Source organism: Rhinopithecus roxellana, chromosome 15 (assembly GCF_007565055.1).
Source record: "Rhinopithecus roxellana isolate Shanxi Qingling chromosome 15, ASM756505v1, whole genome shotgun sequence".
Taxonomy (NCBI): domain Eukaryota; kingdom Metazoa; phylum Chordata; class Mammalia; order Primates; family Cercopithecidae; genus Rhinopithecus; species Rhinopithecus roxellana.
In genome coordinates this window covers 21205361-21228801 of record NC_044563.1, presented here as the reverse complement: position 1 = coordinate 21228801, position 23441 = coordinate 21205361, and the positions used below count along the sequence as shown (strand labels likewise).

At 46.0% G+C, this 23441-nt stretch overlaps 1 protein-coding gene across 3 annotated transcripts in view; it reads left to right on the top strand.

Moving 5' to 3' along the window:
- The first annotated feature begins 1931 nt into the window (after positions 1-1931).
- Positions 1932-23441, top strand: part of ZDHHC5 (zinc finger DHHC-type containing 5) — a 36159-nt gene continuing 14649 nt past the window's right edge. Inside the window, exons 1-3 of one of the 3 annotated variants that reach the window (XM_010382806.2) lie at positions 1932-2283; positions 6436-7599; positions 17474-17595. In XM_010382806.2, coding sequence (XP_010381108.1) covers positions 7496-7599; positions 17474-17595 — 226 coding nt within the window. In that variant the 5' untranslated portion in view covers positions 1932-2283; positions 6436-7495. Of the gene's footprint in view, positions 2284-2317; positions 2337-2457; positions 2690-6435; positions 7600-17473; positions 17596-23441 lie in introns of those variants that run through there. The other 2 variants (XM_030917836.1, XM_030917837.1) reach the window with 2 other exon arrangements.

The following is a 23441-nucleotide window of genomic DNA, read 5'->3' as shown; positions in this document are numbered from 1 at the left end:
GAGGATTATTTGAGGTCAGGAGTTCTGGACCAGTCTGGCCAACATGGTGAAACCCCATCTCTACTAAAAATACAAAAATTAGCCGGGTGTGGTGGCGCATGCCTGTGATCCCAGCTACTCGGGAGGCTGAGGCATGAGAATTGCTTGAACCAGGGAGGAGGAGGTTGCCATGAGCTGAGGTCGTGCCACTGCACTCTAGCCTGGGTGACGGTGTGAGACTCCCTCTCAAAAAATCAAAAATGAAATACCAGTATTGTATCTTCAATAATGCCTTAAATTTACCTTTCATATGATCTAAAGAGGTTTTGTTTTGTTTTAAGAGGGAGTCTTGCTGTGTCCCAGGCTGGAGTGAAGTTGTGTGATCTCGGTTCACTGCAACCTCTGCCTCCTGGATTCAAGCAATTCTCTTGCCTCAGCCTACCGAGTAGCTGGGATTACAGGCGCCCCCCACCATGCCTGACTGATTTTTGTATTTTTAGTAGAGACGGAGTTTCAGTATGTTGGCCAGGGTGGTCTCGAACTCCTGACCTCGTGATCCGCCCGCCTTGGCCTCCCAAAGTGCTGGGATTACAGGCGTGAACCACCACGCCAGGCCAGGTCTAAAGAGTTTTAAAAATACAAAGTCGTTATAAAGAACTCTCAAGTGTGTTGCAATAAATGCTGGATTGACGCTGTTAACAAGAATAAACTAGAACTCCATGTCAGAGAAGGAATTAGACTCCAGAAAACAGGAGAAGGTAGTTCTCCTTTACCTTGCTGCCTGATACTAAAGTGTCAGAACCACAGTAAAGCCAGCAACATTTGAGACCAAACCCGAGGCCAGGCCTCAGGATTTTACAGACAGGTAAGGGGCCTCGGCTTCAGGGAAGTGGCTCGTGAAACACCTTTTTGAGGGGCCATTATGTAATAGCCAGAGTTGCTTTCCAAAAAAGAAACAGCCTCGAACTGAACGGGGAGAGAACACGTGGCATTGCTATTGGGTTCACAGCTGTCTTGGGCTAATCAGGGCAAAGCGTAGCACTGTGACCTATGCAGAATGAGCTCGCCAGGGACCTAGAGAACCTTTTGCTTCCAGCTTTGTATTCTCGGATTGGGTGAGGTGAGGGATGCGGGCGCCCACTCCACCTGTGGCAGTGGGAAACTAATGGAATTCAGGGAGTTCACCTCCCGGCTCGCACGCCGGGTGCGGGAGCGTGCTGCCACCGCCTCAGGTCGCGCGCTCTTTAGGCTTCCCTTTCACGGTTAGCGCTACGGCTCAAAGGCTGGCGCCTGCTCTTCTTCATCTCCCTCCCCGGCCCTTGGCAGGTGACTCGCCCTACAATGGCTCTTCAAGTCCGGGCGTCCCTTTCATGTGGGAGCTACAGCCCAGAGCATTCCATCACCCTGGATTCTGCCTGGACCAGCGACCTCGCCGGACTGAAGATTTCTCCAGCAAGATTGTTTTAAATAAAGTTTTCGCCGTCTGAAAAAAAAAAAAAAAAAAGGAGGTGGGAAGGAGAAAAGGGAGGCCTAGTCACCAAATGGTTGGCCAATCCGTCGCGAAGGGGCTGAAGCAGGAAGCGGCAAAACTCCGTCAGTAATTGGCTGCACTGGAAGCCTGTCTGGACTGTACCACCTCACTGGGAGAGGGGGTTGCTGAATTCGAGAAGGTAGCTGCTTGCTTTTGAGTACTTCCAGTACACACACATAATTCTTTTCTTCTTTCCGAGGGTTTTTGCTTGGATTCAGTGGGAATACAACAGGACGCAGGAGAAGGGAAGACTCGCCTGGCCATTTCCTCATTCCTGACTCCTGTGCATTAGGCCAATCCTTGTCTCTTAGTCGTCTCCGCAACCCCACGGCCTTACGTGCGCGCTCTCGACTCCTCGAGTGCGTACGACGCTGTGTTGCTGCAGCCAATCAGACCGCGAGGTCGCCCCGGTCGCCAGGGTTCGCGCGCACGCCCCAGATCGGAGTCGGGGTGGGGGCTATGGGTGAATGGGAGAGTGAGCGGGGGTGGGCGCGGCAGCGCGAGCCGCATGAATGAGACAAACGTGCGCCGCGCGAGACGTCGCGCGAGCCCGGACCAGGGAACCAATGGGAACGCTGGAAGGGTTCGAGACCCGGCACTGAGGGCAACGGCCGCGCGCCGGCTCCGAGTCGAGCGTCGCCTGGCGGGAGCGCGCGGCAGCGGGGCGGGCGTGGAGCGTGCGGGGGCCGCGCACTGCTTCTCTGAGGCAGGACGGCACTGCCGGGAGGCGGCGGTGACAACGACGGTGGTGGTGACGGGCACCGGGCTCGGGGGTGAGTGCCGAGGACACCGGTCCCTGCGGAACCGGAAGTGCCGGACCAGTGAGGTGGGAGGGGAGGGTGACCTCTAGGGAAGGGGGACCGACGACGGGCAGGGGGTTAAGGCCCAATTTCTCCTTCGGGCCGGGTCTTCCAACCGCGGCGGGACCCGTGGGCCCTGGAAACGGACGACGAGTAGAGGCCGGGGATCCACGGCCACCACGGTTCGGAACGGGTTAGAGCCGGCCACTCAGCTCGAGACCACAGTCCCCGGTGCCTGGCGCCCAGCCGCCGCCCCTTCCGCCCCCGGCCCTGCGCCCTCGGGCTCTGCGGTCCCTGCTGCCCGCTCTCTCAACCTCGGTGGGCCTGGCCGCCGTGGATTCCTTCTCGGTTTCAGCGGTCGTCAGTCCTGCCCTAACGGGTGATTCTCTTTGCCCCCGTCCGGTGGTGGGGACCGCGTGCTGTTTCCTTTTTACCGCTCTGCGGTTCGATTCCCTTGCTCCACTCTGCTGATACTTATTTTGGCTCAAGCTTCATTCTGTTACCTGTTCTCTCTCACCCGTCCGCTTCCTCCTCCTACCGCCAACAGCCGAGTGCTCCATGTTTTTAGTACTTTGTACTTTTTAAAGTGGAACTCGAATGCGTTTGTCAATATTTTACCTATGTAAATTTCTTTTTGGGGCAGGGAGGTGGAAAGTGTTTTACCCACTTGGCCAAATGAAACACTGAAATAAGTAAGAAAGTTGCTAAAAGTTATGAAGGCAGTTGTAGGATCACATATATGTTATACTCTAGACTGTTTTTCTGCCTTGGATTCTTCACTTCCTGGTTAATGCCATCTTGAGCAAGTTTATCTAACATTTTCGTATCATCCTTTTATCTCAGTATCCCTCTGTCCTGGATCAAATATCTTCAGAATGCTCATTATCACCCTTTCTATAAACTTAATGTTTACAAAATTATATTGCCATGTATTTTACGATCTCAGTATATAATGATAACACCCACATTAAACTTCTTGGCTCTTTCTCCCATACCTTGACATGTGAATTATTCCATGGTACCTTTATTGTTGTGTATTTAGATTTACTCTATTGTACTGTTACACCACTTATTTCAACAAAAAATAGTTGTGTTGTCCTTGGTACTGCTGGTATCCACCTGTTTAAGGAAATACCTATATTAAACCTTATTAAAGCCTTCAAACCACATATCCTGTATTGTTTTACATATACATATTTCCATTTCATAGTTTACTCTGTGCCTCAATATGGCATACATATTATTATTATTATTATTATTTTTTGAGACGGAGTCTGGCTCTGTCACCCAGGCTGGAGTGCAGTGGCTGCGTTCTTGGCTCACTGCAACCTCCACCTCCCGGGTTCAAGCGATTCTTGCGCCTCAGCCTCCCTAGTAGCTGGGATTTCAGGCGTGCGCCATCACGCCCTGCTCATTTGTTTGTATTTTTAGTAGAGACAGGGTTTTGGCATGTTGGCCAGGCTGGTCTCGAACTCCTGACCTCCAATGATCCGCCCGCCTCAGCCTCCCAAAGTGCTGGGATTACAGGCATGAGCCACCGCGCCTGGCCGGCATACATATTCTTGTTTACTTTTTTGATACTAGTATGGATTCGGACTCTTGACTCTGATGAACGACGCTCACCCTTGTGGTTTCATCCTACTATCTGCAGCATATCCTTCTGCTAAGAATTGGTTCATCTTTATTTATACCCAGTAAATTCTTAGGTTTTATGGTTTATCTTCTATTGTGTAGCCCCCCCAAGCATCTCAGATGTGGATCTCTTTTGTATTCCCAGTATTATACTCCCAAAATTGCATGGCCTTTCATGACTCTGTGTTGCTATGTCAGTATTAGTCCATGTGACTTTTTTCCTGTGGAAAATATATGAAGTAATATATAGTATCTAAATGATATTCTACTCTAGATAAAATTTAAGTAGTGTAATTTTCCATCTTTTCTAGTCTTTGGGATTTTGAGGGAAAAGTTTGCTTTAATAGTACATGTTGGCCAGGCAGGGTGGCTCACACCTGTAATCCCAGCACTTTGGGTGAGTGGGCAGATCACCTGGAGATCAGGAGTTTGAGACCGGCCTGGGCAACATAGTGAAACCCCGTCTCTACTAAAGATACAAAATTAGCTGGATGTGGTGGTGCCCTCCTGTAATCCCAACTGCTCAGGAGGCTAAGGCAGGAGAATTGCTTGAATCGGGGAAGTGGAGTTTGCAGTGAGCTGAGATCACACCATGCACTTCAGCCTGGGTGACAGAGGGAAACTGTGTTTAAAAAAAACAAAGTACAGATTGTCTACAAACCAAGAATTTGCTTTTGTTAACAAAGTTGCTGAGGGCTACATTCCAAATGTTAGCTTTGATTCCTGTAGGAAACTGAGAGTTAAATAATCATTAAATCAGAGACTAGAGAGGTTTTATGTTTTCTAGGACTATAACAATTTCTTAGAATTTCTGGGCGCTCACTGTATTCTAATACTGCTGTTTGGCCCTCTGAAACTCACATTTTAAAGAAAGAAATGAATCATAAGGGAAGGCACCTTTTCTTTCCATGCCACAGGTGAGAGAGGAAGCGGTAAATTATAGGGCATATTTATATTTTGTTATCTTAATCTTCTGAATTTTTTTTTTTTTTTGAGACAGAGTCTTGCTGTGTCGCCCAGGCTGGAGTGCAGTGGCTCACTGCAACCTCTGCCTCCTGGGTTCAGGTGATTCTCCTGCCTCAGCCTCCTGAGTAAGCTGGGACTACAGGCGCCCGCCTGGCTAATTTTTGTATTTTTAGTAGAGAAGGGAATAAAACTACTTTTAAAGTTCTAACTTAAAATTTTTGGCTTGCAGATTCCAAGTTGTCATCTCTGGGCAGGTAGTGGAGGAAAAGGTAGAAAGGGTTTGTGTCACCAAAGGGGCATGTGACCTCTTGGGTTCTGAACCTCAAGTGATTCAGTGGAATGTCCTCAGGCATTCTGTAGCCTTCAATTTTAAAGAGTGGATAAGGGACTGCGTCACCAGATAATGTGAGTAAAGTGCTTTGAGATCACCAGATGAAAAGCATCTTATAAAATCCCAAGATGCTGGTGTTAGTTTGTTACTGTCATCAACAGAAGTCATTGTTATTCTTTTTTTTTTTTTAATTATTATTATTTTTTTTTTTTGAGGCGGAGTCTTGCTCTGTCGCCCGGACTGGAGTGCAGTGGCCGGATCTCAGCTCACTGCAAGCTCCGCCTCCCAGGTTTACGCCATTCTCCTGCCTCAGCCTCCCAAGTAGCTGGGACTACAGGCGCCCGCCACCTCGCCCGGCTAGTTTTTTTTTTGTATTTTTAGTAGAGACGGGGTTTCACCGTGTTAGCCAGGATGGTCTCGATCTCCTGACCTCGTGATCCGCCCTTCTCGGCCTCCCAAAGTGCTGGGATTACAGGCTTGAGCCACCGCGCCCGTCATTGTTATTCTTAATCATATTGGGCAGGTGGGGCTCAATTACCTTAGGCCAATATAGGAATAATAAACTGTTGAATTGGGAAAAAAGGACCAACCCTATGCTTTATTCAGTTTCTCATAGAGGGCATCATGCCTTTCTATGCAAGAACATTTCTTACCCAGTGTTCTAATGGGTGATTCCAGAAGACCAAAAATTCAGCCTCTGCCTCTTCAGGATTGTAACTAAAAAGCATAGAGGAGCAAGAGAAACACACAGAGAAAGAAAATGAGACTTGCTTTCCTAATTTTGAGGTTAATTTTTTCTTTTTTCACTATAGCAATAAACATTTTTCTTGTCCAAAGAGAAATCTTTGTTCTAGGACTGCCCTTCACTGCCGTGCCCTTGTTTGTGGTTTTGATATTCTTGGTATTTGTTACTACCATCTCTGTCAGGTGAGATGGGCCCATTACAAGAACTAGTCCTTTGATGACTTTTGACCAGATTAAGCCATGTTCTCCTTCCAGTCTGAACAGAGCAAAGGATTCTGAATCAGTTTTCCTCCCAATTCAGAGTCCTTTCTTACCTACATACTTGTAAGTGAAATGGAAAACAGTCTTTCTTTCAGAAAGTACTTTTTAACAGCAGCCTGTGGAATTTTAGCCTTGGTGTCTAAGAAATACCCTGAAAGAATTCTCTGATAAAGATACTTGTTTTTCTCCAGGTGAGGCACAATAACCCGGTTGAACTCTGCATCTGGAAAGCTGAAGACTGAAGAAAGATAAGAGACATTGACTAGTCTGGAAACAGGGACGTCTTTGGAACTTCGTTTTCATCCACAGTAAACTTTTTAAGTGTCATCAAGTGGAATTGATTTCTTCATCTTATTCTGCCTATTGGGAAGAACATGGCTTCAAGGATTTTAAGTTTCCCTTTAGTTTTACATGAACTCTGTAGGAAACAGAGCCCTTAAAGGGCTTGGGAATAACAAGAGATTGAAGACAGACAAGCTTGCCCTGTTTTCCTTGCCCCTTCAAAGAAAAGGATTTACAACTCAAACTTACCACAGTTGTTGTCCAGCTTTAGCCATTAAGAGAGAAATAAACCACCGTTGCCAGACTGCAAGCCCTGGTGAAGTCAGGGTGTGGGAGTGGTGGCATTGAGAAGACTGCCTAAAAGAGACAAAGACTGCAGTAAACACAACTCTTCTTTAAAAGTTGGAAGGGGCCTCAGGTTCCTTCTTGGATTGAAATCGAAACACAGGGCACACCTCTTTTAGGTGCAGCTCACATTTTATGGAACTGTAGTTGTGGAGGTACTATAGTATCTCCTCAGAAGAATTTTTCTTTGCCCAAAGTTTTTTTGCCATACCCTGATATTCTCCCCTTCTTTTGAAGACCTGCCTCCATCCATGAGCTGTATCTTGATCTGTCTGACTGTCCATGTTTTCCGCCTGCAACCATTTGCATTTGTACAGCCTACTGTTTGTCTCCAATTTTTAAACTGTACAAGTTGTGTTTCTTAATCTTCCCTTCTGCCTTGTTCTGGAGAGGTGGTTATTCATCATTTGGAATCACCTTTCCCCCTCCCATGTGCTTTCCTTCATTTGAGATCTTTTGACCTTTGGCTTTATTTGGGAGGGGGAAGGGTGATAAAGTTTTCTGTTTCCCTGGTTTCCTTTTGTACTCCTTTCTGTTGCTTCCCTCCTCCCATTTTCTTGTCTGTTCTGCCGCTGTGTGGGCCTGGGCTATGCGGCAGGGCAGATTTCCCATCAGAGCTCCAACATGCCCGCAGAGTCTGGAAAGAGATTCAAACCCAGCAAGTATGTCCCGGTCTCTGCAGCCGCCATCTTCCTAGTGGGAGCTACGACACTCTTCTTTGCCTTTACGTGAGTTTTCTCCCAGCAGGGATGTTTGGGTGGGTGGATACTCCATGGGAAGTGAGGAGGTATGCTTTCTCTTGAGTTTTGCAAAGCCAAGTGACTGAGAGGGCTCAGTGTCTGGTACAGGTAAATCCAAATCCCAGAGATATGTAAGAAAAGTGAGAAAAAGCCTGTCCTTTCAGCCTTGTTATACATTTTACTGAAATTCTGCTGAATCTTCTACCTACCCTTTCCTCCTTTATTTTGGAATCATAGATGTCTTCATATTTTTCTACCCAGCTCCATCATTAGATGATCCTAAACTAGGAAGGAAGTGGGAGGAAACCACCAGAGAGGCTTAAAGCAGTTTAAGCAGTCAATTCTATGAGAAAGAGAACTAGACTAGACTAAAGGCTTTTTTTTTTTTTTTTTTTTGAGACAGCATCACTCTGTCACTCAGGCTGGAGTGCAGTGGCGTGGTCTCAGCTCACTGCAACCTCCGCCTCCCAAGTTCAAGCGATTCTCCTGCCTCAGCCTCCTGAATACCTGGGATTAAAAGTGCCCACCACCACGCTGGGCTAATTTTTGTATTTTCAGTAGAGATGGGGTTTCACCATATTAGCCAGGCTGGTTTCAAACTCCTGACCTCAAGTGATCTGTCCCCCCTCAGTGTGAACCACCTTGCTGGGTTGACTAAAGGCTTTTTAAATGCTAATGGCTTTTTTCCAGGATGTCTGAAGCTTAGGTTTGAGATTGTGGAAACTGAGAGTACTGGAAAATTTCAGAATTGATTTATAAGATATACCAATGAGACAGTTTTGGCTTTTAGTGTTACCCAGATGATTTTCTTTGTACTCTTAAGAGCAGAAGCCTGGAGAAGTGAAGGCCAATGAGAAAGGAAAGGGTAAGTTGTATTTGGGAAGAGAGTCCTAAAAGAGTTCCTTTATGTTAGTTTCTGCTGAGGGAATGACAGTAATTCTCCCATTACTTGGTTCTGTTGGGAAAAGCAGTTGGTATGAAAAAATTTCCCATTTAGGATCTAGGATCTGCATCATTCTCACTTTGATCTTCAGACTTTGTTCATTTACTTGTTATTGGAAGAGACTGAGTGATTTACCCTTCCCTTTTTCCTCAGTTTTTTTTTTTTTTTTAAGCTCTTGACCATCTGGAAAGCATCCTTGCTGTTACCTGTTTATAAATTAACATGTACCAGGCTTCTGAGCTTTATACTGTTGAGTCATTGATTTAGCGCTCTAGTTGCACCTCTTGGAATCGTCAGAGCATGCTGGATCTTCTGGGAAGTTACTTTGTCATGGTTCAGGCTCAAACCTAGTTGAGAAGTGCCATTTAGGGCAACATGAGGTTGCTGGAAAGAGGAAGAAAGTGAATTGAAGTGGTAGGGAATAAAAACACTTGGGCTCAGGCCGGGCGCGGTGGCTCAAGCCTGTAATCCCAGCACTTTGGGAGGCCGAGACGGGCGGATCACGAGGTCAGGAGATCGAGACCATCCTGGCTAACACGGTGAAACCCCGTCTCTACTAAAAATACAAAAAACTAGCCAGGCGAGGTGGCGAGCGCCTGTAGTCCCAGCTACTTGGGAGGCTGAGGCAGGAGAATGGCGTGAACCCGGGAGGCGGAGCTTGCAGTGAGCTGAGATCCGGCCACTGCACTCCAGCCTGGGCGACAGAGCGAGACTCCGTCTCAAAAAAAAAATTAAAAAAAAAAAAAAAAAAAAAAAAAAAAAAAAAAAAAAACACTTGGGCTCATTGAAGTAGAGATTGTTGGGGTGGAGGCAGTTATACACAGAAGTTAAATCTGAGGTAGGAGGGAAGGAAAACCCCCCATATTGAGCTTTAGAAGCCAAAAGATATTCTGAAAAATGTGGGTCACATTGTCTAAAGAGTCAGCAAAGTAATACTGATATATTTTTCTAGTTTTTAAACAAGGAGGGAAAGAATCACTATCTAAGGCATGAACACCATCCTGCTTCTCACCTTCTCTGAAGCGGAGAAATTGTAGATTTTTTGACCCCCAGCTCTGAGCCTGAGCATACCTGCTGGAGGCTCTCAAGGATCTAGAGACAGTGCTGCTCTTCTCTGACTTAATATTTTTTTCATAATCTTTTTCTCTTGCTTAAACTCAACATGTTCACTGTTCTGTCCTTCTTCATGTATTTACTACCAGAAACAGGGGTGAGTCTTTGGTGTTAGAACTGGTTTTGGTTTTTGCTAATATGGCCAGTAAGTAGAATCAAAATTTTAACACAGGGACATTTATATTGTATCTTAGTATCCTTGTAGCAATTTTGATTCTGGGTCAAGAAGGGGATGTACAAGACCAGTTTGACACCCTTAGCTCTGCTCAACTGGGGAGGGTCTATTTTCCTTTAAGAGACAAAGCCTTCGGAGAAGGAAATTGAGGGGACTAAGTGATTCTGTCTTTCAAACTCCCTCTTTTTGAGATAGGGCAAGCAGAATCCTTGTTTTTAATTTGCTAATCTGGAACCATTGAAGTGTTTGACTGGTTATACCAGTTTGCCTACAAAGAGTTGTCCTGACATAGGCATTTTCTCAGCTGATAGTTGAAGCTGTTTAACCTACTTTCCCATTCCCTGGTGCCAGTAAAGTAGGAACCCTCCTTATTCCATGGTCTCTTAACTCTAGGAAAGAGGATTTTGGAGGACAATATTGACCCTATTTGGAATTATTGCCTCTCATCCAAAGTTAGAAGAACCCCAAGTCATAGCTGGAGTTCCTTCCCCCTGGCGTTAGTTTTCACAGAACCAATTTCTGGGCTCCCTCTTTTCCTATGCATCTCCCCTGTTCACCTTGTGGGGGCATAAACACCGTGTTTATCTTACTCGAGCACCTAGCTCTGGTAATTCTGAAATTCTCATCTCTTCTCCATCTGACTAGAGTATTTCCTCTATAAGCGTTCTTAAAACGGGCCGAGGCACCACTGTTCTTAAAAACTATCCTATCATGTATTCTACCTCTTTTGAGGTTCAGTTCCTTGGAGAATCCCCTGTTTAAAATCATACACAACCTAAAAAAGAGTTCTGGGTTTCAAATGGAGAGGCAAGAGGAAATCTCTCTGAACTAGCTCCTATGTGGGGCTGTAAATCTGTAACTACTCTATCATCCTCTTATTCTTTTCACTAGGCTACAACTAGCTACATTATTAGAAGCCCCAGGTGAGAATTACTTTGGGATCTAGAGGACTGTGAGTAGGAGGGAGAGTCCCTTTCAGGTAACAGACTTAATTAGTGGAGGCATGTAGGCTTCAACTAATTAGGAACAATTTACCTTCCATGTTTCTTTTTTTTTTTTTTTTTTTTTTTTTTTTTTTTTTTTTTTTTTTGAGACGGAGTCTCGCTCTGTCGCCCGGGCTGGAGTGCAGTGGCCGGATCTCAGCTCACTGCAAGCTCCGTCTCCCGGGTTTACGCCATTCTCCTGCCTCAGCCTCCCAAGTAGCTGGGACTACAGGCGCCCGCCACCTCGCCCGGCTAGTTTTTTGTATTTTTTTAGTAGAGACGGGGTTTCACCATGTTAGCCAGGATGGTCTCGATCTCCTGACCTCGTGATCCGCCCGTCTCGGCCTCCCAAAGTGCTGGGATTACAGGCTTGAGCCACCGCGCCCGGCCCCATGTTTCTTTAAGTTAGGGAAAGCTATGAGCAGAAATTACCAGTTGAGTTTGCATCAAAGAAATAGTGATCTTTTGCCCTAGAGAATCTTGAACAGAACAATTGAAGCCTTCCTCCCGGAACCCTAATCCCTCTCATTCCCTGAATTCGTCCAGCACTAAAACTAAGGAATGGCGCGGATCCTGTCTTAATTCTTTTCCGTTTTCACTATTTGAGAGGCAGAGTGTCTGCTGAAGTAACCTTCTACCTCCCAGTTAGTTGCTAGACTTCGTTTAGGATAACTACTTCGATGCTTATCTATCTTAGTTTAACTCCTTTTTTGACTGGCAGAGGGGCAGTGCTATGTAAGTGGGATAAGCACTCTTTGGGGGAGTTTAGGAGATTGATTCTGGTAAAGTCTGTTAACCTTTGTGGACCTAAGTTCTTCCTGTCTATAAGGAGAACGTTGACCTACAGCAGTTTGCATAAGCAACATGACCCTTTTTCAAATTAAATCTTATATACAAAAAGAAAAACATAAAAAGTAGGGCTGCTCTGGTTCAAGTGAGGCTGGCATGTAGAGGCCCAGCCCCTTGGTATTGCCTCTTTACCCTGTAGGATCCCCTGAGACCTTCTAGTGCTCCTGGTAACACCATTTGGAATCACTTTGAATTGTATCTTGTTTAAAGTCTCATCAAACTGTGAACTAGTCCATTTAAGGTCTTATTTTATCCATTTCTAAAGCTGGTGGGGAGGGGGCAGGGATAAGATCTCTGCTTCATGTGATTTTTTTTTTTTTTGAGATTGAGTCTTACTTTGTCACCCAGGCTGGAGTATGGTAGTGTGATCTTGGCTCACTGCAACCTCCGCCTCCTGGGTTCAAGCGATTCTCCTACCTCAACCTCCTGAGTAGCTGGAATTACAGGTGCCTGCCACTACGCCCAGCTAATTTTTGTATTTTTAGTAGAGATGGGGTTTCACCATAATGACCAGGCTGGCCTCAAACTCCTGACTTCAGGTGATCCACCAACCTCGGCCTCTCAGAGTGCTGGGATTACAGTCGTGATCCACTGCGCCTGGCCACTTCATGTGATCTTCTAAGGGAAGGATAAAGTCAGAGTTGTCTGGAAATCCATGATGGTCTTCTCAGGCTCCCATCTATGATATAGCTTGTGGCTTTTCAGTTTCTGCCTCAGTCCTCTTCCAACCCTTTTACCCACAGGAAGTTGGCCAACCTCCATGGATTTCTCTCTGCCTGCCCCCCAACCTGCAGAGGTATTAGCACTTGATTTGAGTGGGAGCTGCCTTGTGATTTAGCACATTAATGGAGCAGTGGTTGTTCCTTTTCCTTCTCACATTGGTTTCTTATTCAGGAATAAGTGCCCAGGTCCTACGTCTCACATTCAGCTGGTTGAAAGTCTGGGTTACAGAGGTACCACAAATGAGGTGTTTTCAGAGAAACTGGGTTGCCTACTTGTAAAGGGAGAAATTGTTTTCTCATAGAATTTTGAGGAAAGCATTTCTAAATGAGGATCCCCCTGGGCAGGAAGTGGAACATTCATTTCAGCCTTCTCTCATCAACAGGGAACACTAGTCATATGCTCAAGCAATATGCTGGGCATGAGTGGAATGCATAGACCTATTCTTTAGGAGCTTAGTGTCTCTGTTTTAAGTGTCCTTGAATCCCTAGTATTTCAAGATAGGGGAAGGTAGAGCTGGGATAATTGATGATGATGGTAATGATGGTGATAGTTAATAATGTTTTCTTTTGTCTTCTGTCCACTGAATGCTCAGTATCAAGCCAGCTAGTTTAAAAAGAATTCTAGCACTTTGGGAGGCCGAGATGGGTGAATCACGAGGTCAGGAGATCAAGACCATCCTGGCTAACACAGTGAAACCCCATCTCTACTAAAAATACAAAAAAATTAGCCGGACGTGGTGGTGGGCACCTGTAGTTCCAGCTAATCGGGAGGCTGAGACTGGAGAATGGCGTGAACCCAGGAGGCGGAACTTGCAGTGAGCCAAGACTGTGCCGCTGCACTCCAGTCTGGGTGACAGAGTGAGACTCCTTCTCAAAAAAAAAAAAAAAAAAAAGAATGCTAGAGGCTGGGAGCAGTGGCTTACAAGTGGCTTATACCTGTAATCCCAGTACTTTGGGAGGCAGGGGTGGGAGGATCGCTGAGCCCAGGAGTTTGAGACCAGCCTGGCCAACATAGTGAGACCTGTCTCTACAAAAAACAAGCAAAGTCAGCTGGTCATGGTGGCATGTGGCATGCACCTGTAGTCCCAGCTACTTGGGAGGGTGAGGCAGGAGGGTTGCTTGAGTCCGGGGGGTGATTTCAGTGAGCCAAGATCACACCACTGCACTCCAGCGTGGGTGACAGAGCAAGACCCTGTCTCCAAAAAAATGAATTCTAATGTATTTTGAATGAAGATCTTTCTCCTTCCTTCTCATATTTGTACTATGTTGCTGAAGTAACAAGGTGGAGAGTTTCATGTGGATTACCTAAGGCCTTGCATAGCAAAGTATTAATTGAGGCAGGATTAAAATCTAAAGATTCTTGACTCCTACTTTGTGTTTCTTTCTAAGAACTTAACCATTTTTTTGTGATAGGATGCGTTAGGGAGTGCTAGGAAACAGGGTTTCAGGAGTGTGGATATTGGAATCCATTCTCCCAATTTTATTTTTATTTTGTTTTATATATTTATTTTGAGATGGAGTTTCACTCGTACGCCCAGGCTGGAGTGAAGTGGTGCAATCTTGGCTCACTGCAACCTCTGCCCCCCGGGTTCAAGCGATCGTCTTGCCTCAGCCTCCTGAGTAGCTGGGATTACTGGTGCTCACCACCATGCCCAGATAATTTTTGTATTTTTAGTAGAGACGGGGTTTTACCATGTTGGCCAGGCTGGTCTCGAACTCCTGACCTCAGGTGATCCACCTGCCTTGGCATCCCAAAGTGCCAGGGTTACAGGCGTGAGCCACTGTGCCTGGCCCCATTCTCCCAATTTTGTTTGGCCTTGAAAACAGGAGTGCTGAATGGATGGGCAGAAGAACCTGTTCTACCTGAGATGGTATAGGTCTGGTAGTCCTGTCAATGAGTCAGCCAGCCTTCTGGGCTGTGGCCACTCCCTAGGCTTTAGAGCTTTATGATCATTGCCATAGTCTAAGGACAAGCCCCAACAACTCCTGAGCTCTGGCCTCATCTTCCATCAAAGGCAACAGATTCATACAGGCCACTTGGGGTAGTCACCTAGGAATCTGGCAAAGTACCATAGCAACGGAAAACCTCTCCTTAAATCAAGCAGAATTTGGGATATGGCAAGAACAGGCTCTGCTCACACATGCCTCTCCTTGGTGGGGTGTTCCTTACAGTGCTGATTGGAAGCAATGGTTCTGTGAATCTAGGAGCAAATATTGCCCATGAAGTTGTTATTTGCATCATTTCTAGATTCTGGCACTGTGGGGGCAGACTTCATTTTGGCAACAGATACTGGAATTCCATTCCAGGATTACACACTTTATCTGGAACAAGTTGATATCCAGAAGGTTGTAGGGGTCAAGTTCATCATCCAGGGGTAGGTTAGCAGGATCCTCAAGAAATTGAGTTGCTTTGCTTAAAAATAAAACTGGCTGGGCATGGTGGCTCATGTCTGTAATCCCAGCACTTTGGGAGGCCAAGGCGGGCAAATCGCTTTGAGCTCAGTGGTTGAGTCCAGCCTGGGCAACATGGTGAAACCCTGTTTCTACAAAAAATTAGCCGGGCGTGGTGATGTGCATCTGTAGTCCCAGCTCCTCAGGAGGCTGGTGTCGAGGATCACTTGAGCTCAGGAGTTTGAGGCTGCAGTGGGCTGTGATCTTGCCACTGCACTGCAGCCTGGGCAAGAGAGCGAGACCCTGTCTCAAAAAACAAAACTGAAGAAAGAGTTGAGTCGGAAAGATTGACATGAGCCTGCAAGAGGTTTCATATCTTGTTCTTATTCTCCTTAGTTTCCCTCAGGGATGGAGACTAAGGTGAATATTTCTTTCAGAAGCTCAAGAGGCCACAGTGGCCAGTTGTAGGAATGAGACTTTTAAATCATGGGCACCTCAGTGTTCTAAGGATTTAATTTCTTTTTCCCTTCTAATTATCTTCCCAGGCAGTAGGAGTCAAGTGAGTCACCCTTTCTCTTCTTCCCCAGGCGGAAATTGAAGTGACAACTTAGTACTAGGGAGGGGCTCTGACCTGGATGACTGGTTTTCAGTTTCTCTCCCTCCCTCTTAAGGAACCTAGGAGATCAGGCTTTGGGGTGAGGCAGTGCAGGAACTCTTCTTTTTGCTTATATTCCACTCCAAACCCTGCCAATGTATGGAGACATCTTTTCTGAACCAAAGAACTCATAGAGGAAGAAGCTTCTATGGGGGGCTTTCTTTGAGGATAGTATAGAACTGTGACTGAAGGTCTCTTTAGTCCCTATAATTGAGGCCCTCGCTCCAGCTTCATTATTTTGTCTTCTAACTGTGTACTGACATATCAAGAGAACCAAACAGCTAATTGATATTTACTATCTAAAAAGCCTGGCATATAATAAATATTAAAAACTTTTTTAAATGAATGGCTGAATGGAATTTGAATAAATAGATGGTGGTGGTAAAGATTTGTGAGATGCTTTGTGACAGTTTTGTCTCTTATCTTTGGTTTACTTATATCTCGTTAAGGAACTGAGTTCCTCCAAACTGCTCTGAGTCAGTGTCAGGGCTGTGCTTTTTGTTTTGGTGGGTGCAGATATCTTTTCTTCACAGAATCCAGGACTGCTGTGGATTAATTCTCTAGAATCATATGCTGTCTTGTCCTCCTGTCCTCTTCTTCCTTTCCTTCAGTGAGTTCTTCCTTCCTTTGACTGGTCCAGATAAAGGGGACAAGGACAGATGCTGTCCTCATTCTGGAGATTAAGTTCTCAGCCACAAAGTAGATTAGAGTATTTAGCCACTGTCTTGGTAGTGGGAAGTTCTCCCTGAGCTGTGACAAGAGTGTTTGATACTACTGACAAAACAAGCAGTACATCATGTTCTTCCAAAACTTCTAGCTCCCAGGAAATCAGCAGAGAAAGGAAGAGCTCTGGAAGCATTCCTATGTAGATTCATATCCTGAAAGAAACTGAGTTTAATTCTGGACTAGAGAATTGTTTATTGGTCAAGAAAAGTTACCTTGAAGCATGTCTCTTGAGTTGATTGCTGTGGAATACTGGGTATGTTTGGGTAGTTTCTTTTTCCTACAAAATTGAGGACTTCTTTGGTCTGTTAGTCTCTATCCTCCCCCATTCCTGCTTCATTTTTAGACATCAAAGAGTTTACTTCTGTGTCTTGATATCCATTCCCATCTGTGTGTTTTAAAAGAATTTCCCGACCTTAGGAACTGGCCTCTGGTTGAATAAACTCTCAGGCATATCCAATGCAATGAAGAAACTTTAGGCACTTGAGTGGTTCAGAGTCACCTGGCAAGGGGGAGCGGGGGCTAGAGAGGTAGGTGGTATCCCATGCTTTGGGCCAATGTGCAGGTCAGTGGGACGTGGCTGGGATCGTGAAACCTCAGGCTGCTCCAGAGAAGGGAGTGTAGCTGGTATCAGTTACATAGTTAGTACCTAGTTCTCATGTCTGGTTAGAAAGGAGATAAGGACAGATCTCAAAACATGTGGGAAGATCCACAGGGTAAGAATGAATTGGGGGCCGGGCGCGGTGGCTCAAGCCTGTAATCCCAGCACTTTGGGAGGCCGAGACGGGCGGATCACAAGGTCAGGAGATCGAGACCATCCTGGCTAACACGGTGAAACCCCGTCTCTACTAAAGAATACAAAAAACTAGCCGGGCGACGAGGTGGGCGCCTGTAGTCCCAGCTACTTGGGAGGCGGAGGCAGGAGAATGGCGTGAACCTGGGAGGCGGAGCTTGCAGTGAGCTGAGATCCGGCCACTGCACTCCAGCCTGGGTGACAGAGTCAGACTCCGTCTCACAAAAAAAAAAAAAAAAAAAAAAAAAAGAATGAATCGGAAGCACAAAGACCTTAGTGCAAGGGGTTAAGATGGGAGAGATTCTGAGTCTTGTACTTTTATCTAAAGTGAGCAGTTCCCATAGAAAACTAGACTCACTTGGTGGGAAAGATAAAGATAATAATTTGGGGTGGCAAGGGTAAACCATACAAGATTTATCTATAGGTAGGGGGCTAAGTCTTTACTGATTTTTGTGTGTATGGTTCGTGTCCAAAATATTACAGGCAACCCCTCATTTTCTTTATTGTCTGTGCAGGTGTCCAGGACTAAGCCTGTATGTGTCACCTGCAGTGCCCATCTACAATGCAATTATGTTTCTCTTTGTGTTGGCCAACTTTAGCATGGCCACCTTCATGGACCCAGGGATTTTCCCTCGAGGTAAGATCTGCTTCTGTCTTAGAAGCACCTTTGAAAAGCACCTTTGAAAAACAATGATTTGGCCCTACGCAGTTGATCTTGGGCCTTAAGAGTCCTGAGATTTTGGGATATGAAAAATAATGATTTGGGCATACGCTGTTGATCTTGGGCCTTAAAGTCCGGGGATTTTGGGATACTTTTATCCTTCTCTGATGATGAAAATCAGGTCAGGGCCTTCAGGAATATATGTCATAACTTCTAGTCCTATGATTCACTTTGGGTCAAATCTTTGAGTTTTAGTTATTTGTTCAGCAGAAATTTATTTAAAGCATATGGGTTGGATGCTATTTTTAGGTACAGTAATACCCACAGTGAATTAAGACACTTATAACAGTGTGATGCAGACTATAGTGGAGGCATGAGCAAGGTTCTGTGAGAATATAAAACATTGAGAACAAAGAAATATGAGAACATATTTTGCCCATATAAATTGGGGAAATGCTGCTGAAAATAGGTGGGAAGGACTTTAACAAGTAGAATATAGGAGGGAAGGGCATTTTTAGGCAGAGGAAACAGCACATGCAGAAGCTTATAGCTATGAAATGGCAAACTTAGTGGGGCTAGAGGATGTTATGCATGGTGCGACCAGAGGGATGGGAAGTAAACCCAGAGCCAAATTGTCAAGGACTTTATATACTAAGTTAAATAGATCATACTTTTTCCTTTGGATAGGAAGAGGTCTTTAATTGGAGGACTTAACATCAGTATTCCTTTTAGAAAAATAATTCTTTTTTTTTTTTTTTTTTTTTTTTTTTTGAGACGGAGTCTCGCTCTGTCGCCCAGGCTGGAGTGCAGTGGCCAGATCTCAGCTCACTGCAAACTCTGCCTCCTGGGTTTATGCCATTCTCCTGCCTCAGCCTCCCGAGTAGCTGGGACTACAGGCGCCCGCCACCTCACCCGGCTAGTTTTTTGTATTTTTTTTAGTCGAGACGGGGTTTCACCATGTTAGCCAGGATGGTCTCGATCTCCTGACCTCGTGATCTGCCTGTCTCAACCTCCCAAAGTGCTGGGATTACAGGCTTGAGCCACCGCGCCCGACCACACAAAAATAATTCTTATAAGAATTACAGGCCAGGCGCAGTGGCTTACGCCTGTAATCCCAGCACTTTGGGAGGCCGAGGCGGGCGGATCACCTGACGTCAGGAGTTTGAGACCAGTCTGACCAACATGGTGAAACCCTGTCTCTACTAAAATTACAAAAATTAGCTGGGCATGGTGGTGGGTGCCTATAATCTCAGCTACTCAGGAGGCTGAGGCAGGAGAATCGCTTGAACCCAGGAGGCAGAGGTGGCAGTGAGCCACGATCGCGCCATTGCACTCCAGTGTGGGGGACAAAGCAAGACTCCGTCTCAAAAAAAAAAAAAAGACCTGCCTTTTGGGAGGCTATGGAAATAAACCAGATGAGCACTTGAATTCAAGGCTGAATTTACAGATTTTTTAGTAGTAGACTCAACAGTTTTTCATGACTTTTCATGATTTTATTTGGCAAGAGAGAGAAAGTGGAGGAATTATCTAGAGTAGTTTCAAGGTTCATAACTGGGAGATAAGTTGAATACTGATTTTTATAAACCAGAATATGAGATACAAGAATGTCAAATGGGTTTGGAGGGAAGACAGAGAATAAATACTCTTAGACGTGTTGAATTTGATATACTTGAATCAGCCAGGTAGAGTTACCCAGTGGGCAATTGAATAGTCAGTGTTGAAGACCTTGATTTAATAATCTTCATCCATGTGATATTTGAAGCAACAGGAGTAAGATTGTCCAGAGAAAATACTGTGAGATTATGAAAGAACTGAGGTTAGATCTGATCAGCACTGACATTTCTGTAACGATCAGAGGAGGAGGAAGAGGAAGGATTGAGTGAGAAGAGTTAGTAGGAGGAGAAATAGAACAAAGTGGGAACTAAGGAAAATTCATCAGGTAGCTGATGGTTGGCAGTATTGAAATTAGAGAGCTCCAGTAGTATGGAAACTCAAATTTCCCATTTCTTTTGGTAACTAAGAAATAATTTTTTTGGGGGGGGGACAAAGTCTGACTGTCGCCCAGGCCGGAGTGCAGTGACGCGATCTCAGCTCACTGCAACCTCCGCCTCCCGGGTTCACACCGTTCTCCTGCCTCAGCCTCTCAAGTAGCTGGGACTACAGGCGCCCGCCACCACGCCTGGCTAAGTTTTTGTATTTTTAGTAGAAACGGGGTTTCACCGTGTTCGCCAGGATAGTGTCCATCTCCTGACCTTGTGATCCACCCGCCTCGGCCTCCCAAAGTGCTAGGATTGCAGGCGTGAGCCACTGTGCCCGGCCTGTTTTTTTTTTTTTTTTTTTTTTGAGACAGGGTCTCACTCGGTTGTCCAGGATGGAGTGGAGTGCAGTGGCGTCCTCACGGCTCACTGCAGCCTTGACCCCCTGGGCTCAGGTGATCCTCCCACTTTAGCCTCTGGAATTGCTGGGACTACAGGCACCGGCCACCACACCCAGCTAATTTTTCTATACCTGTTTTTGGTAGATGGGGTTTCGCCATGTGGCCCAGGCTGGTGTCAAACTCCCAGGCACAAACAGTCCACTCGCCTCAGCCTCCCAAAGTGCTAGGATTATGGGCATGAGCCACCATACCTGGCCTGAAATAATTAATTATAACAAAAATAGATATATGTGTGTATGAGGAAGAGATACTGCTAAATATCTAAGTTGTATAGGTTTGGAAGGCAGTGAGTGAGAAATGAGAAAACAGGCAATGACTATCAAAATTACTCTTTTTCTTTTTTTTTTGAGACGGGGTCTCGCTCTGTTGCCTAGGCTGGAGTGCCATGGCGCAATCTCGGCTCACTATAACCTCTGCTTCCTGGATTCAAGCAATTCTCCTGCCTCAGCCTCCCGAATAGCTGGGACTGTAGACTCCCACCAGCACGCCCAGCTAATTTTTGTATTTTTAGTAGAGATGGGGTTTCCATATTGGCCAGGCTGGTATCGAACTCCTGACCTTGTGATCCGCCTGCCTCAACCTCCCAATGTGCTGCGATTATAGGCATGAGCCACTGCGCCTGGCCCAAAATTACTGTCTTAAGAAGTAAGCTGGCTAGGCACAGTGGCTCATGCCTATAATCCCAGCACTTTGGGAGGCTGAGGTGGGCAGATCACCCGAGGTCGGGAGTTTGAGACCAGCCTGACAAACATGGAGAAAATCCATCTCTACTAAAAATACAAAAAATTAGCTGGGCATGGTGGCATATGCCTGTAATCCCAGTTACTCGGGAGGCTGAGGCAGGAGAATTGCTTGAACCCAGGAGACAGAGGTTGCAGGGAGCTGAGATCTCGCCATTGCACTCCAGCCTAGGCAACAAGAGCAAGACTCTGTCTCAAAACAAAACAAAACAAAACAAAGAAAAGCCATGAAGGCAGAAGTTGGAGTAATACCGTATGGGAGAAGGGGAGGGTTTTTTAGGATACAGAATTTAACTTGTTTGTGGCGTGAAGAGATGGAACCAGAGGAGAGACAAGCTGAGACTGAAGAAAGGTGATAATTGAAATTGGACTTTTAGAGGAAGGAGATGCTTTCCAGTACATATCTGAAGGTTATGCTTGCAGAAGAAGTAGGCTCTTTCTGGAATAGGAGGGGAGAGAACTATCATCAGTGGACTAAAAGGTGGAAAGAAGATAAGTTGACAAAGGTTGTCACTGATGACATGTAGTTTTCCTCTCAAATGTGAGGTTATTTTGCAAGAGTGAGACAAGTAGTTTCGGGCTAGCAACTCTGGTGAGATGAAGTGTTTCTGAAATTCACTGTGGGCTGGGCGTGGTGGCTTATATTTTTTTTTTTTTTTTTTTTTTTTTGAGACGGAGTCTTGCTCTGCCGCCCAGGCTGGAGTGCTGTGGCCGGATCTCAGCTCACTGCAAGCTCCACCTCCCGGGTTCCCGCCATTCTCCTGTCTCAGCCTCCCGAGTAGCTGGGACTACAGGCGCCCGCCTCGTCGCCCGGCTAGTTTTTTTTTTGTATTTTTTAGTAGAGATGGGGTTTCACCGTATTAGCCAGGATGGTCTCGATCTCCTGACCTCATGATCCGCCCGTCTCGGCCTCCCAAAGTGCTGGGATTACAGGCTTGAGCCACCGCGCCCGGCCGGTGGCTTATATCTTAATCCCAGCACTTTGGGAGGCCAAGGTGGGCAGATCACCTGAGGTCAGGAGTTCAAGACCAGCCTGGCCAACATGGTAAAACCCCGTTTCCACTGAAAAACACAAAAATTAGCCCGGCATGGTGGCCGGTTCCTGTGATCCCAGCTACTCGGGAGGCTGAGGCAGGAGAATCGCTTGAACGGGGGAGGAGGAGGTTGCAGTGAGCCGAGATTGCACCATTGCATTCCAGCCTGGGCAACAGAGCAAGACTCTGTCTCAAAAAGAAAGAAAAAAAGAAACTCATTGTGCTCCCAAAGCCTACATCATTGTGCTTCATTTGTGACTTCCCTTCAAAGATTGAAGTGAGGGTGAGGGAAAGGAACTTTGTGTCCCTAAAGCCAAGGAAGGCTATTTTAATGAGCCTTTAATATTCATTCATCAAATATTTATTGATGTAATATGGAAGGCACTATGATGGTCATTTGGGGTGATGTTTTTAAGAAGGTCATTGCTGGCCAGGTGCGGTGGCTTACCCTTGTAATCTCAGCACTTTGGGAGGACCGGGGCGGATCACTTGAGGTCAGGAGTTCGAGACCAGTCTGGCCAACATGGCGAAACCCCACCTCTACTAAAAATACAGAAATTAGCCAGGTATGGTGGTGCACATGCCTATAACCTTAGCTCCTTGGGAGGCTGAGGCAGGAGAATTGCTTGAACCTGGGAGGTGGAAGTTGTGGTAAGCTGAGATCACCCCATTGCACTCCAGCCTGGGCGACGAGCAAAACTCCATCTCAAGAAAAATAAATAAAAAATAAAAAGGTCCTTCCTTTCAAATAGCTCAGACTGGAAAGGAAGATAGGAAGACACCTCTATAAACAAATACACTGTGGGCCAGGTGCGGTGTCTCACGCTTGTAATCCCAGCTCTTTGGGAGGCCCAGGTGAGTGGATCACCTGAGGTCGAGAGTTTGAGACAAGCCTGACCAACATGGAGAAACCCTGTCTCTTCTAAAAATACAAAATTAGCTAGGCGTGGTGGTGCATGCCTGTAATCCCAGCTACTTGGGAGGCTGAGGCAGGAGAATCACTTGAAGCCAGGAGGCAGAGGTTACCGTGAGCCGAGATTGCGCCACTGCACTCCAGCAATAGTGCGAGACTATGTTTCAAAACAAACAAAAAATACATTGTGATAAGTTGTAAGAGTAATCAAAGAGATCACTTCTGGTAGATGATAATGTAGAACGATCAGACATTTCAAAATAAGGAGCATGTCAACTGGGCATGCTGGCGCCCATCTGCAGTTCTAGCTACTTGGGAGGCTGAGGTTGGAGGATCAGTTGAGCCCAGGAGTTCAGGGCTGCAGTGAGCTGTGGTTGCAGCACAGCACTCCAACATGGGTGATAGAGCAAGATTCTCTTAAAAGAAAAATAGCATTTGAATTTTTTCCCTTTAAAAGAAAAAAATCTTATTTTGAGACGCAGTCTCTCTCTGTTGCCCAGGCTAAAGTGCAGTGGCGCCATCTTGGCTCACTGCAACCTCTGCCTTTCGGGTTCAAGCAATTACTCTACCTCAGCCTCCCGAGTTGCTGGAATTACAGGAGCGTGCCACTAGGCCCAGCTAATTTTTGTATTTTTAGTAGAGATGGGGTCTCACCATGTTGGCTAAGCTACTCTGGAACTCCTGACCTCAAATGATCC